General features: G+C 34.3%; 1 protein-coding gene across 4 annotated transcripts in view; it reads left to right on the top strand.

Moving 5' to 3' along the window:
• Positions 1 to 14,430, top strand: part of rasef (RAS and EF-hand domain containing) — a 64,299-nt gene extending 49,869 nt beyond the window's left edge. For all 4 annotated transcript variants that reach the window (XM_069187331.1, XM_069187329.1, XM_069187330.1 and 1 more), the window contains 14 exons: positions 2,309 to 2,404; positions 2,973 to 3,050; positions 3,141 to 3,256; positions 4,035 to 4,103; positions 4,453 to 4,537; positions 5,614 to 5,696; positions 5,982 to 6,216; positions 6,728 to 6,862; positions 7,766 to 7,913; positions 9,414 to 9,495; positions 9,948 to 10,062; positions 10,860 to 10,979; positions 12,793 to 12,869; positions 13,865 to 14,430. In XM_069187331.1, the coding sequence (XP_069043432.1) occupies positions 2,309 to 2,404; positions 2,973 to 3,050; positions 3,141 to 3,256; positions 4,035 to 4,103; positions 4,453 to 4,537; positions 5,614 to 5,696; positions 5,982 to 6,216; positions 6,728 to 6,862; positions 7,766 to 7,913; positions 9,414 to 9,495; positions 9,948 to 10,062; positions 10,860 to 10,979; positions 12,793 to 12,869; positions 13,865 to 13,967 (1,542 nt within the window). In that variant the 3' untranslated portion in view covers positions 13,968 to 14,430. The remainder of the gene's footprint in view (positions 1 to 2,308; positions 2,405 to 2,972; positions 3,051 to 3,140; positions 3,257 to 4,034; positions 4,104 to 4,452; positions 4,538 to 5,613; positions 5,697 to 5,981; positions 6,217 to 6,727; positions 6,863 to 7,765; positions 7,914 to 9,413; positions 9,496 to 9,947; positions 10,063 to 10,859; positions 10,980 to 12,792; positions 12,870 to 13,864) is intronic.
• The last annotated feature ends 889 nt before the right edge of the window (positions 14,431 to 15,319 follow it).

The following is a 15,319-nucleotide window of genomic DNA, read 5'->3' as shown; positions in this document are numbered from 1 at the left end:
CAATTTTAAGTAACTTGGTTGCAAAGTAAAAGCAAATTAAGGTTAGATCTTTCTAATGTAGTACAATGAACCTAAGCCGTTTGAAATGTTTTGGGATGGTTATATGGAGAGAGAAAAACAAGACTGATAAATGTGGTCTTAGAAATGGTTTCAGTCTATAAAATTAGAGAATTCTGGTAAAGTTGTTTGGACTACCCACTTCTGATTGCCCATAAGAGAATAGTTCGCTACAAAATAAAAATATTAGTTCTTAAAACGTTATGGTAGTTTAAAATAGAAAAGCAACAGAGTGACCATACAGGATTTTTATGTATATACTGTATACACTATATGTTCTACTTTTGATCTACACCAAACCACTTATTTTTATTTCATACTCATCTTCAGAAGCATGTCTGTTAAAGTTAATTATTTACTTATTGTTACTTATTGTAATACTGCTACAATAGCCTTTATATACAGTAACATTTTACAATGTATACCTACAGTACATTGTTTCAATTCACAACTTTGAATGTTGGCTCCAAAATATTTGATTTTTAAAATATGTTTAAGAAACTGGACAGCAAACTCATAGTCATAAATAAATACATACATACATACATATATATATGTGCTTTTCATTCTATATATTCATATGGCTCTTATGTCTCCATAGTACTGTACCTTGCAAGTTTTCCTATTGAAGACCTTGACTTTTTTGCTTTCTTCTGTCCTTTGAATGGAAAGAATTACCTAATAATACTAGTCTATGCTACTAATTTAAGCCTACCAGAGATGTTGTTTGGCTGACATTCAAGGTTTCTCTTGAAATTGATAAAGGAAATAACAGTGAAATGTACAGCACGTAAGTAGGTGTTCAGTAGATTCTGGCTCCAGTAACAATTTTATTTGCATGTACAAGCAGATTGTTTTTAGAATATTTCAGGAAGATCATCAAGGGATAAATTAACTACACTGGTCAAAGTGTAATATTCATTATATCAGTTTATTTACAGTTTATTTTATAAAGTAGTCCTTTCTATTTTATCTCAGATACAGCTCTAGTTCTCTCATTTATACTGTCTGAGTATAAATACTGATACTGAGTATGGTGTATGTCAAGCTACAGTATGTTGTTTAATGCGCATTCAAGTTAAAAAAAAATAATACAATATATTAAAGAAATGATTTATTTGCATCACAGTACTACTCATTCAAGAATTCAAAGATCTAAATGTAGAAATGAAGGAGAAGGGGAGATACTATAAATATTGTAAGATAATAGAAAATATCCAGAAAAACACACTTAATGTTTTAAAGAGGAAAGTGTGTTCATGAAACAATACCCTTATTAAATGAATCCGGTGCTGAGGTAAAGGAACATTTGCAGTATTAAAAATCAATTGGCAGTATATACTTTATTTACAGATACATGAGATTAATCTTAAAATGAACATGTAAAATGACCAGGCTGGGGTTGTCTATTTCTTGCTCTGGATGACAGATGTGTATACAGGTTTCTTTTTCCAAGTTGTTGTAGGTAGCAAGATACTCCTCAATTACTTCTCAAACAATAAAACAGACAGAGCTGGTGCAGGACTTAGCAAAAAAGTTTATAACCACAATATGCATGTCATAGACATACAGTACACATTCATAATTCAGGCAAAAATGTATTATTCACACCCTTTATAAAAAATTGAACCATACAGTACATTTATAAGTGAATATTGAAAAGGAATATGCAACATCTGTTGCATAAAAAAATACATCCTTTGCATGTGTTTAAAGGCATGTTATTAATTATAAGATCACTTATGTACTTGTGTTGTTTTTACATTCCATGTTGCTGGTTTGCTCCACATAATCCTTATGACATCATTTTCATTTTTATTTTGGCTGTAATGAGTACCCTTATGTAGGAGTGGATTATGATCCAAAGTTTTGCAAATGCCAGGATTATAGTTTCTCAACAGAAATACTTTCTTTGCAGTAACTACTTATTCACACAGCATATACTTTAGTGAATTTTTGTTTTTTAAAAATAAGGAGTGTTAACAAAGTATCTATCTTCACATTTCTCATACACAGTGTGAGAAATTCCTTCCATTAGGAGGAGATTCTATTTTTAAAATGTAAAATCTCCATAGAAAGCAGTGGGGATTTAACCATTGCATTTTTGGAATACAAGGCCTCCAATGTTTAATAATAGCACACTATTTAGTCTTGTCATTTGTCACTAGTTCTAAAACCACACCTGCATTGATTAGCGTTATGATAATGGGATTTCCACAGAATAATTGTAATGTTATTTAATGTCTTCTAGGAAAACAAAAAGGCTGAAGCTATGCTTAATGAACTCAAGCGCCAGTATGAATCTGAAGTCTATCAACTACAGATGAAAGTCCAGAAGATGAAAATGGTAATTCTTCTAGCATCTAAAATCATAATCATAAAGTGCAATCATGCTGAAAATTTGAATATCTAGCTATTTAGTAGCCTGCAGTACGTTTATTTAAATAATAGTTATTTTTTCTTTGTTTCGCACTGGAATTGATAGAAGAAAGACTATTAATATAATATAATCTTTTTATTATTTTTGCAAACTGGTTTAAAAATGTGAAAAGTTGGTACTTTATGAAGACATTCACAATTCACACAGAATGCTACCCCAATAGTGTACATCACATAGATTTTTCCGCGGTGCATATTGTTGTCAGACAAGGTACAGTAGGTTCATCGTGTAGATAAAAGGATTACAGGAAAAATGTATCAGTGTATAAAGTATATTAAACATATAAAATATGCATGCAGAGGTTAACTTGGAGTTTGTCTGATACATAAACAGAACATTTATGGTTAAATGATAGTTAAATGTAAAAGCTATATGGGTCCTGTGAGTTTAAGTCTCTAACTAGGTAGGCAGTTGAAAGCAATCTGAAATTATATTAATAATATTTACAGATGGAGATGCTTTTTTTGTCTTGCAGATTGAGGAACAATACAAAAGTATCAATCTGAAAGATGAGGTGGTGGGGTTAAAAAGAAAAATAAATGAAGTTACACTGGTAAGGGTTAATTTTAAGTTTTAAAATCTTCAGACCTCACAAACTATTGCATTCATGAAACATTCTTAAGAAAAAAAATCTTTTTTGTAGGAGAATCAACAGCTGAAGAAGGAACTACTTGAATCTCAAACTAATATTGCATTCCTTCAGAGTGAGCTTGATTCTTTGAAAAGTGAATACACTGATCAAAGTATAAACTTTGAAAGGTGAGAAAATTCACTTGGTATGTCTTTTTCTTTAGTGCTAACTTTATGGCAGTCATCTGTCAACCGGATTCATATTCAGGATTTGAATTTGCATGTGTTTACAAAGACGTCTTCATAAGAACTCTTTTTATTTATTCGTGAAATGTGCCTTTCTTTGAGTAAATTTCTAAAGTTCTGAAAAGTTCACCTTACACCTTAAAATGCAAGTTGAATGACTCTAAATCATGTGAGTTTTTCAGTTAATTCAGTTATCATTATAATTTTCATGTAGATATTTTAGATGGGGTCATATAGAGATTTCAAAAAAATCCACCATGATGTTTTCTTAATGTCTGGTTTTTAATTTCATTTCTCTTGTGGCTTAAGGCACAGTGTAATCCATGTTAAGAGAACAGTGACAACCCCTCAGCCCTGCTGTTAGCGTGCTTAGCTATGTTTTATGTTTTCCTACAGTATGTGATTTTAGTTCTGTGCACTACAATAAAACTCGAGCCTTTCGGGTGTTTTCCACTGATTGCCCAGTTGTTAAGGTAGAAACAGGATATCCTGAAATGACGTCATTGCACCTGACAGTGAGGTTAGTGGTGTCACAGGAGTTTATTCTTCAGCACAGGATTACTTGGCAACACCAGTTGCTAACCAAAATTTCAGCCAAGTGTTCCTTGATCTTTTGATTTTGCCATGTTAAAGTTTTCTTTTTCAGACTTCAATTAGGAATGCAATACTACCAACATCTTTAGTTTCCTGTAGTAGTGGATTCTGTTTTCATTCTTTGCAGGGATGAAGCAATAATGAAAGGATACTCTGATGAAAGGGATAATTTAGCCCGGCAAATTGAGATGCTTCAGTAAGTTTGCAAACATTGTTAATCTGTCTGTGACATGCAGTAGATTTACAGGTACTGAGCTGTTTATAGATACTGTTAATACAGAAATATAACTTTTAAATGGGAATTTCATACAGCTGGCTTTGCAATAGAAGGCTTAATAATCATAGGAAACAACAAAATAGTATTGTTTTTATTCATTTTATTGTGACTTTTATTTGTTACTTAAACATAATCTAGTAACAGCAGGTTATCAAAAGCTTTAAATTTTCATCTTCTTGTTGCTTTAAATGTAGCCTTATTTTACATTTGTCAGACCCAGATTATATATTCAGGCTACTCTTAATGTGTCATTTCATTATCTCTAAAGGTCGGCAAACAGGAAGCTGCATGACAGCAATGATGGTCTAAGAAGTGCACTGGAAAACAGTTTCACAAAATACAACAGAAGCTTAGTAAGTACCTACACATTACTTGGTTTAAAATATGCAACTTACAGTTTTACAAGTATGGTATCTTCATTGATGGATCCTTGAACAGCAGTAGTTTCGATAGTGACAGTACTTTTAGTTTCATATTTAATTTAATAATGTCCTCTATAAGTTATGATGGACTGAATACCTGGAAAAGTTTGGAGCTTATTCCTGCAATCTTCTCTGGTCCCTCTTTCTGCTGAGGGTCCAGCAATGTTCACCTGTCTTGATGGCTTTAAGCAGCTACTCTATCTGTTATGTTTAAGGTCCCAGCTCCTGGGACAAAACTTTTCCACAGTACTTTAGCAACTAAATACAGTATGTCAACAGCTTGGTGGTAATACATTAGCTATTGCTTGAATGTAGACAACATTGCCTAAATGTTTGGCCACTGGAATGGTTTCTCCAAAATCTCTCCACTTAGGCTGTAGTAACCTTTATTCATATCTGCCTCCAATTACAACTGCCTTGGAGTCATGTATTAAAACAGTATTAAAAAATAACATTGGTTTGAAATAAAGTTAAAGATTCAACATCCTGTAGATCCATTTCTTTCTCAGTTATATACTATAACCCACCCTTTGTTTATGAAGTTCTTTGGTATTCGTGGTCAAATGATCCGTGTACACTTATTTTAATGGTATAGCTAGGTTATTTGATCTTTCAGTCTTGAATGCCATCATGTCCACTACACAGTTTGATGTACATGGCATCTTTGAGGTTTTATTTTTGAATTAAACAGCTTTGGAGCAGAACACCCAATGTGTTTTTAAGGCCTGGGCACAAAAATAAATGTTGCGATATTGTTTAAAGAAGAACAGATGATATTTACTCATATTTCTGGAAAGAACAATTTCTTTCAGGAATCAGCAGCAGAGTCAAGGCCGTTATCTCTGACTGCTTCAAATGCTTTTGCTGAAAGTAAAAATATTGTACTTCTTACTTCTTACAAGTTAAGAATAGGTAGGGTTACAGCATACATTTGATATATGCAAATATAAATTTATCATTTTTTACAAAGGTGTTGTATAATACTCATGTTATTATTGTTATCCTAGCGAGTGCACAACACCTCCCCAGGAAGTACAATTTCTAGATCCAGTCCAAAATTCGGTGGGCGTCAGTCTCCTTATTTTGACAGGTAAGTCATGGTTTCTATTTAACTATTTCACTATAGAAGGTGGCGCATTTTGTCTAGAATACTTATAGACCACCACATTGTCATGGTTGCCTTTTGTCTGTCAATTGTGCTGCTATTTCCGGTTCCTGGTAGAGAGTTAACTTCTGTTATAAAAAAGGAGGAAGGAGGAAACTGCTGATCAAAATGTTTACCGTTATAGTACAATGTAAAAAGAAAATACCCCGATCTCTGAACCTGAACAGAATGTGGTCTCCTTATGTGGGTGTTTTCCTTGAAACTTTGCAGATCTTCTCGCTCTTCCTACGTGGATGAGGACTGCGATTCCCTGGCCCTGTGCGACCCCATGCGCCGGGTGAGCTGTGAGATGGAGAGCCCAACTGGGAGCTACTTCGACAGCGGCCTTTCCACTCTCAGAGACTCCAACGACTATGATTCTGAGGCCGAGTTCAAGCTTCAAAAGAATTTCCATAGGTCACCAGAGATGACAGAAAGCCTTGCAGGAGATGCTTCTGATACAGATGTACGCCACTCTCACTTTGAAGTGTGACCTTTACTCCTCATTTATGCACAAAGCAGACTGATCTTTCCAATGCAACATAACCATGGAATTACCCTTTGTTTTTTGGGTTTTTCTTTGTAGCATCTAAACATCAATGCATTTTGAAACATTCAACATTAAAAACATATATTTTTGGAATCCTTTAAGCTCAGTAATTGCAATTTGTATCATGTGCGAGAGAGAATAATGTCAATGTTGCATGAAAGTCTTGATAGGAATAAAGTACCTTGCAAAAATAAATTTCAAACTTAGGTAAATGCAGTACAACCTACTTTAAAAGACAATTCAAAAGTCAAATTGTGTATTTAAAAGTTACTTATGTGTACTTTCTTATAGTAGTCTTTTGTTCTGTGCATTTCGTGCTGCTTGATTAGACATACTGTATTTTGTACGTCATAACTCCAGGGATAGAAAAAAAAGCTGGTTGTGTTGAAATTCTGGTGGAACTAAAATGCTTAATCACCATTACTAGGTGCCAGAAATCAGAGACGAGGTGGCCTGCAGTTCCAACAGTGGTTCAGTATTAGACTGGAAACCATCAAATCCAGTCAGCAGGAGCAGTTCTGGGGCTTCAACTCGAAGATGCATCCCTGCCATCTCCCCACAGGTACGGTACCTCACATCTGCACAGATGACTAAACTGGGCAGTGCTGTAGGTTTACAACAGTAGAACACTCTGAACAATGTTTCTTAACTTTTTTCGCTGTAATAAAAATCTTGTTAACACAAAGCACTATACAAAGGATTTCAGTTTCCATGTTAAATTTGTGTAGCTCTACTAATGAACCCAATTCATTTCGCTCATGGTTGGTAAAAGTATTGAGGGATGCAACTGAGTTCAGAGGCAATATATTTGATTTTAGAGCATATACCAATTTTAAATAACATGCTTATATCATACATAGAAAACAAAAAATAATTTAGAAATTCACAGTAAATTGTAAATTGTAAGTGCACATCCACTCTCTATATTAATATTAGAGTGCATATTAATAGAAATACTTTGTACAGTATGCTGCAAATAATATGAAATCCAAGTTCTACTACACTAATGACATCACTAAAATAAGATTTCTTCCCAAGGAAAAAAATATGTGTCATACCTTAAATCTGTATTAATTTTATCATGGTACTCTATAGTTTGTTAGAACTGCATTTAACCAACCTTGCTCTAAGGGATCATTTATTTCCGCACTCATCTGTAGTTTTCTGCAACAATATGGCTCATAGAAAATGGTGACCTGATCCCTGTTATTGGATTCACTCTGATTTGCTTGTCATATATTTTGCGGACCAGGAAAGATCACATACATAGAGTGACCTCTAAGGATAGAATCAGGTTCATAGTTGTTACGTTTTTGCTCTCAGAAGTTGCAGAGCGTGTACTGATAAAAAACATTTAAGCTAAAAACATTTTAGCGTGGATGGATTTAGAATTTAAATGAGATTTTAGATTCCATCTACTCAGTACCTGTCCTTGTGTTTTCGTGAACTAATTCATGTTTTTTAGGCAGACCAAGATGACAGCAATTTCAAGTACCCAAATTCGGAAAAGGCTTACAAGATAGTGTTGGCTGGAGATGCAGCTGTTGGGAAGTCCAGCTTCTTGCTAAGGCTGTGCAAGAATGAATTCCGGGGAAACACCAGCGCTACTCTGGGTACATGCGATAGATTGTTAGCTTCATGCTTTGTTTCAGGACTAAAGACAATGTACCAATGTGCAGAAGTCTTATGACATTTTGTATTATTCTACTCTTTTAATTCAATGTTTTCCCATCTAATTCAGAAACAACTCCCTGGCAGTCTTCTAATGAAATTTTAGCCTTTTTTTAAGTACAAAGTCTTGAGTGATTGGTATTCTGTAGTACAACACAATAGCCATGTAGAAAGTATTGGTAAGAGTTTAGTCTAGCAGCTTTATGGACATGCTGAGAGAAACAAATTGTGTTCATAATAATAAACACCTGGGTGTGAGTCATTTCGACTTAATAGGTTAATGTGATGGATTAGGTATTACAATACTAAGTATTGTAAGATCCATTGTAGTTATGGAGCCTATGACACAATTTGAATGAATAAGTCTATTTTTGGGCCTGGCTAAATTCCACCGTGGAATAAAACAGTCTGGACTATCTACATTTCTCTCTTAATTCGACTGGAAGAAATTGCTTGTTTCTGTACTTAGTCTGCTGTGTAGTGGGGCTGATGGCTTACAATAGTTGCCACATGGGAACTGCACTTCAGTAGTGGAAGAAGTGTGTCCCCTCCTATATGTAAAGCACTTTAGGATCCGTCACGAAGCGTCTTTCAGGACCCTTTGCGAACAGCACAATCCGGAAGGGAGTTAGACAAACACAGGGAAAAAGACTAGGTTAGGGGCTGGAAGAAGAACAGGGGGTGTGTCCAAGGTGCAGTGGTGTTCGGGGGATGTGTCCAGGGCAAACAAGTCCAAGGGAGTCCGTAAGGTTATCCAAGGAAAGCCAATGTCCAAAGCCGGGTGATCCATCCTGACACAGACAAATTAGGTTAAGAGCCGGGGCCGGATCCCGCGAAGGGTTGGGGGAATAGAAGGGGGGTAACGGGACCAGACACTCCCAGTCCCGGACCCAGATGGTCAGGACGCCGTTGTAAAGCGTATGCTGTCGAGTCGCTCCTGGACTCGCGGGTAGGCTTGCTTCCGGGCATCCATCTTCCAAAGCTGAGCCCAGATTGGCAAGAACGTCTGGCTTTAATAGGACGGGGGCTGGAACCAGAGACAGGTGTAGGAGATAAATAATAAACTAGGAAGGCTGGAACATCCTTAAGAGGAGGGGCTTATGATCGTGACAGGATCCTTAGGGAATAAAAGAGCTGTGTAAATACAATGAATTCATTTACTAATTCATTAGTTTACCTTGAGTTGTTGTGATCAGGAGTTTTTGGGCCTGATTAATACTAAACAACACGATTGGTCTCTCATCACACAAATTATGTTATATGAATGAGAGTCAAAGCTGTTGTAATAGTAGAAAATGCCAGTGAATGCTTAGAGTATATTTTTATTCTCATAGCATAAATGAAGCTTCTGACTCTGTTTCTAGTATCTGACGATTTTGTATAGCAAAGTGTATATTTTTTAGTTCTCTCAGAGCTGTATTTTCTTTTAACTCTTATTCTAGGTGTTGACTTTCAAATGAAGACATTGATTGTTGATGGAGAACCTACAGTCCTACAGCTCTGGGACACAGCAGGGCAGGAAAGGTAAGTTTGTTGATTCATTTTCATTTAGTCAAAGTTTAGGATAGAGATCCATTGTTGAAGCCCATGCCTTCAATTAGCTACCAGCAACAAAATAAACAAGATGAAGCAAGGGACTCCTTTTGCTTAGTACCTATTCTTATTTTCTCATGTTCTCATGTTAAAGTCTTATGTTCTTATTACAATGGATGGATTACTACTAAGGGGTTTTGATGTAAACTATTCATTAACAGTTTTCCACTACAGTAGTACATATATTTATCTGTTCTCCACTTTACACTCAAATCTTAACTTCCAGTTTCTCATAAAGACTTGAACGTGGAACATAATTTCTCAGTAATCTTTTTTCTGCAATCAACATCATAGAATCACATTTGGGAGTTCCATCATTTTTTTCACTGTTGTTCCACACAGACATCATTTTTATAAAAATAATTCCCAATGCTCTGTTCCAGATTTCGAAGTATTGCTAAATCCTACTTCAGACGGGCAGATGGGGTGCTGCTGCTGTATGATGTCACTTGTGAAAAGAGCTTTCTGAATGTACGAGAATGGGTGGATACGATTGAGGTATGTTGGAAGACACACTGAGGTCTCAGCTCCCTGGAAGTATGTGGCTTATCAACTGTTGGGTGAAAAAAGAACCTACTGTATGGTAACAAGTTGTGCACATAAACTAATAAAGCTTTATTGAGGAGTACTGATCACTGGCACCATTTAGTTTAAAAACAATGTTAATTTTAGCTGTTAATATTGAAAGCACTCTCTAATACTGTACATCCAGTGAATGTGAGTATTTGAATCATGTTATTAATTAGTATAATATGCTCTTTAATGTTTTTATAATGTTTTTTTTTGGCTAAATCTTATGGTTACTTACATACGTATGAACCAGTATATTCTGAATAGCAGCATTCTATATTTGGGTATTTCTGAACACCTTTACTGTACATTATTAAATATGCAATGCAATACATATCAAAACACTAATGTTTTATGAATGCATTATTTATTAGTATATTGCAAAAAGATGTTGGTCAAGGTTTGGTTATCCTTTTAATAGAATATTACTTTTGGCCATTGCTTTTGCCCTTAGGTTCCATGATATCTTCTTTTCCAATGGAATTAATGGCAGGCTAAATTATACTGGAAGACTGTGTGTTTCTAAAATACATTATCTTGAGGTGCAAAACATTTTAGTGAGGTGATGAGGATTAATACACTGGGAAAAGTATTGAGTGTCATTTGAAATTCTGAGATATTTTCATTCTTTTTTCTAAACATGTGGTTTATATGTACGCTTTCATTTGTGGTTTACTTCCCACACTTTTATGTGCTGAAAGTTATATTTGTGTTTCACCCATCAGGATGTCACCCAAGGTGATATTCCCATTATGCTTGTTGGAAACAAGGCAGACTTACGTAAGCAGGCAACTGAGGAAGGAATAAAGTGTGTTCCAACCAGCTATGGAGAAAAACTAGCAATGGTAAGAGGAATCTTAAAATACAACTCTAGCTTTATGTTGTATTTCTACAGTATATGTAAAACAAAATTTTCCATTTAAATGTATTAAAATTTTTACAAAAAGCTTACGTACAGTATAAAAGGAGTGACTGAATTATGCAGTACACGACTTAAATATATTTACATGTATGCATATTATTTACTTAGCATTTATTTTGATTTATTTTATTCCTGTGAATTTATTCTAACCATGTCCAGCAAGTGTAAATCTGAAGTGAAAAGTGATACTGGTGCAGCGAAGAAGCAGACTGATTACATTGGAAAGTGATTACATTGGAAACAAAAAATGATGTTTTAAACAGAATATGAAAAGGGATTTTTTTTAATCAAAGATTGCATGTGAACTGGCTTTCTGTGGCATATACTGTTGTTTAAAACAGAGAACAAAGAGTAGAACATGCTAAATATCTGCTCCCATGAAATCAACTATTATAACTAAGCAGAGAAAATATTGAGGAAATAATACTTAAATATTTTGTATGCAAGATCAAAGACACATGCCTCTAAGCATTGTTTCTCATTAATTAAGGTATGTGCTATTAAATATTCCATTAATTTTATAGTTGTGTTAAATCATTTTTTTACTTATGTTGTAATTTTACATACTGTATGAATGCATTAGATTGTGTCTGTAATGCTTAGCTTTGTGTTAGGGTCATTACATACAAAGTATCAACCCCCCATAAAATGCAGCAATTAATAATTATGTTTGTGCTTTTTATTTTTTATAAAAGAATAATATTGTAATTTTATGTGTAGCATAAACACATTGAATCGTTTCTCTAAACATAGGTTTACTGTACTTGTTAGGCTCATTAAATAAACAAATCCTTCACGTATATTGTAAAAATATGAAAAAAGCAACTTAGTTGCAGGTTCAGGTATGTACCCCCTACATAATTTGATGACTGCATCCTAAGTGGCATTAAAAACACAACAAATGTCAGTAGTTCAAATGCTTGTTTATTGCACATTTAGTGCCTCTCAGTATACAGCACATTAAAAAAATAGAATTTATAGTGAATATATAGAACACAGAAGGAGAGAAACTATAGGTAGTATGCATTACATTTTAATTGGAACTAGTGTTTTGTATTATGCTATGTCACTAAAATATGTCAGGTTTAGTATACAACATAAAGTATGTTAAAAAAGTATTCACTTTCAAGCAAGTGAAATGTTGTTCCAGTCAAGCATATGTTCATGCATTACCTTGTGACTAATTAAATATATTCCGTTTCTACTCGCATATGTGAAAGAGTAGGAACCATACCTGTAGTTTCTATTGATGATACCTGTAATGGCTATTGATGATATTTATCATATATACTTTATATACATCTGTTTGAATCTTTCTGAATGAATTGCTTCACAATTTGTGTCAGCATCCTAAGAGCATTTAAAGTTAAATCTTCTGAAGTGGAGTCCCTTAAAGACTAAAATGAGTGGCCAGAAAGTGAAACCTTTGAGAGGTGCTACTTAATGCTGTTTTTACTGTTTATTTTCAGTGGGACATTTTTTTAAAACAATCAAATTGCTTTGGGTGTGTTTTGCATGAAAGTTGGCTATAAATTGTTATTTTCTGAAAACACATTTCATATTTATCACTTTATCTTTAAGTATAAACCTTAATTCCCATAAATTCCTATTCACATTTGCAGTATACAGTATAACATGAAAAAATTATTTTTCTCATGTAATTTAATTTAAATTAATCAGTTAAATTTAATCTGTTCCTGACTGTTTGAAGCTGTATTTGTCATTTTTTTCCCCAGACCTACAACTCTCTGTTCTGTGAAACAAGTGCTAAAGATGGTTCGAATATAATTGAAGCAGTGCTGCATCTAGCACGGTGAGTACTGGTACCAATCCAGTACCTCATTCGTTTTAGATTGTAAAGGTGAACTTTTTTAGAGAATCAATATTTTTGTTACAATATGGATTTTATACCTTACTTTTCTGAAATTTCAAAAGTCAGAAAGTCCAAAAGGGATTTTGAGTAGAATACAAATACCGCACACATGTATTCTTATTACTATATGATTCTTAGAAAAGTGGATCATTATAAGTTTTCTTGTAAAGTAGATGAAAGAACTAGAAAACGTGCAGCTTAAAGTTACTGTCCATTGCAGTCCATTGCAAGGCATACATACAGTAGATACAAACACAGACAATCACACCTGGGGCAGTTTTCCCAGAAGGTAATTAATCTACCAGTATGTTTTTGGACTGTGGAAGAAATTGGGGGAGGAAGTTCACAGGAACATAGGGAGAACATAGAAACTTGACAGAGAGAGTACCTGAGGGCTGGAATTGAACCTAGGGTCCCAGAGCTATGAGTTAACCACTGTGTCACTACTGTATGTCACCCCTGTTTTATATTTTTACATTTTTAATCAAAATAAGTATTGTTTGAAATGTGTGATTCACAAGGTTTACATTATCTTCTCTATTTGGGACTAAAATGATGTGACAGAATTTGTAAGAAATATTACAGTATAAATGAGGTGTTACTAGAACATTGTACAATTTTAACAAACCTTCCCTTAATTTAAATTATAATTCTATGCTTTTAATCAAATAGCCTAAGAGTTTGCCTTTTATTGCTACACCCACATTTTCTAGAAAACCTAAATGTCAACATAAAGACCAATTAATGTGTAGCTTCTTTAAGCTTAGTGAAGTACAGATAACGTACTATACTTCACTGAGCTTGAAGAAGCTACTGTACAAACAGCAAACAGGCAATAAATCAATAAGTGTAATCTATGGAATGGAAACAAATGAGTTTAGGCATAATCAAAATGAACAAACGTAATGTTATGTCATTTTTTGTGAATTTTACAGTGAGGTGACAAAACAGAATCGTGATGAAGAAGACCTGGAATCTGTGACAAATCTCTCAGGAAGTCACAACAAGAAGGCCACAAAGACATGCTGTACAGTATAAGAACTCATGACAATAATTGTTAAAGAAATGTAAGTCCAGTTACATTAGAAAAATGTAAACTTTTAGAAATAATTCAAGTAGGTAGCTGTGTCAGCATACGTAGGCTGCAAAGGAACAAGTAAAGGTTTATTCCATGCTGAAAAGAGAGGCTCTGGAGCCTTCTTCGTGTGTTCCTGGACTACTGAGCTCCATAGCTGAAACATTGTGTTGATTTTCTTCTCTTTTCAGCATGGAATAAACCTTTACTTGTTCCTTTTTAGAAATAATGATGCTAGTGAATGATATTGCCATTTTCTATTGTTCAGGCATAGCATCTCAATGCTTTATTTCAAATGCTTACTTGGAGTCTTGATACCATGCTCATTTATAAGATTAAATTCAAGGACCAATACTACTGTATTCAAGGCGTTCTTAGTCACAACCAGGAGCCTTAAAATTTAAAAAACATAGGGGGTCAGTGAAAATGGCGGTGGGGTGGGGGTGGCGGGGTGGCGGGGTGGTGTCTGCATCAGTGAGATGTTGAATTTCTCATTTTGTCACATAGAAAAACTAAAGGAGATGTACAAACTATAACATATCTGTAACATAACAGCCATAACTATAACATCTAAACAATATGTTTAATTCTTAATATTTGTACAAAAAATGAACTGAGGAGTTTTAGATTTGTTTGTAATAAGGCATTTTATTTGTGAAAAAGCAAGGATCGGGACTTCGAAACCCTAGTTTTACAGTGTATTTTTTAATATTCCTCTTGACCTCATGAATGTACAATGTCTATGGACTGGGTGTTTAACCAGTAATGGCTTTCAGATTGTGTTATAGGCGGTATTCAGTATGCCTCTTGTGAAGCTGTGATCTAGTGCTCAAAGTATACACAGTGTAAAATGTACTAACTGTATGAAGATTAAAATTCTCATGGATTAATTTAGTGCTTTTTGCACTGTATATTAGCCCTTAGGTACTGTTGGGAGTGATCCCACATGCAAGTCTCCTTCATTCCAAACAAACAGGATTGGAAGTTAATCCCTTTTCTTAGTATGGAATCGTGTAAAAGAATGTATTCTGTAATATCATATCAAAATATATGAAAATATAAAAAAAATTAGGTATTTTTAAATGTTATATAAAACAGTATTTTTAAAGAAATACTGATATTTGAAATCCTGTTGAAAAGTGGTAGCCAAAACTACAAAGAGCCTGGGCCTTAAGAGTTAGATTAACTTTAGTATATTACTTGCATATCACTGTGGTATTTTTGAAAGAGTCCCCTGGTGAATTCCTAAAAGGAAACTAAGGGTTCTCATTTGTAGTTTACAGAATATACTGCATAGGTTTGAATGTGTATTTAA

This window comes from Lepisosteus oculatus, chromosome 3 (assembly GCF_040954835.1).
Source record: "Lepisosteus oculatus isolate fLepOcu1 chromosome 3, fLepOcu1.hap2, whole genome shotgun sequence".
Taxonomy (NCBI): Eukaryota; Metazoa; Chordata; class Actinopteri; order Semionotiformes; family Lepisosteidae; genus Lepisosteus; species Lepisosteus oculatus.
The sequence above is the reverse complement of the archived record's forward strand: the minus strand, read 5'-3'. Positions and strand labels throughout refer to the sequence as shown.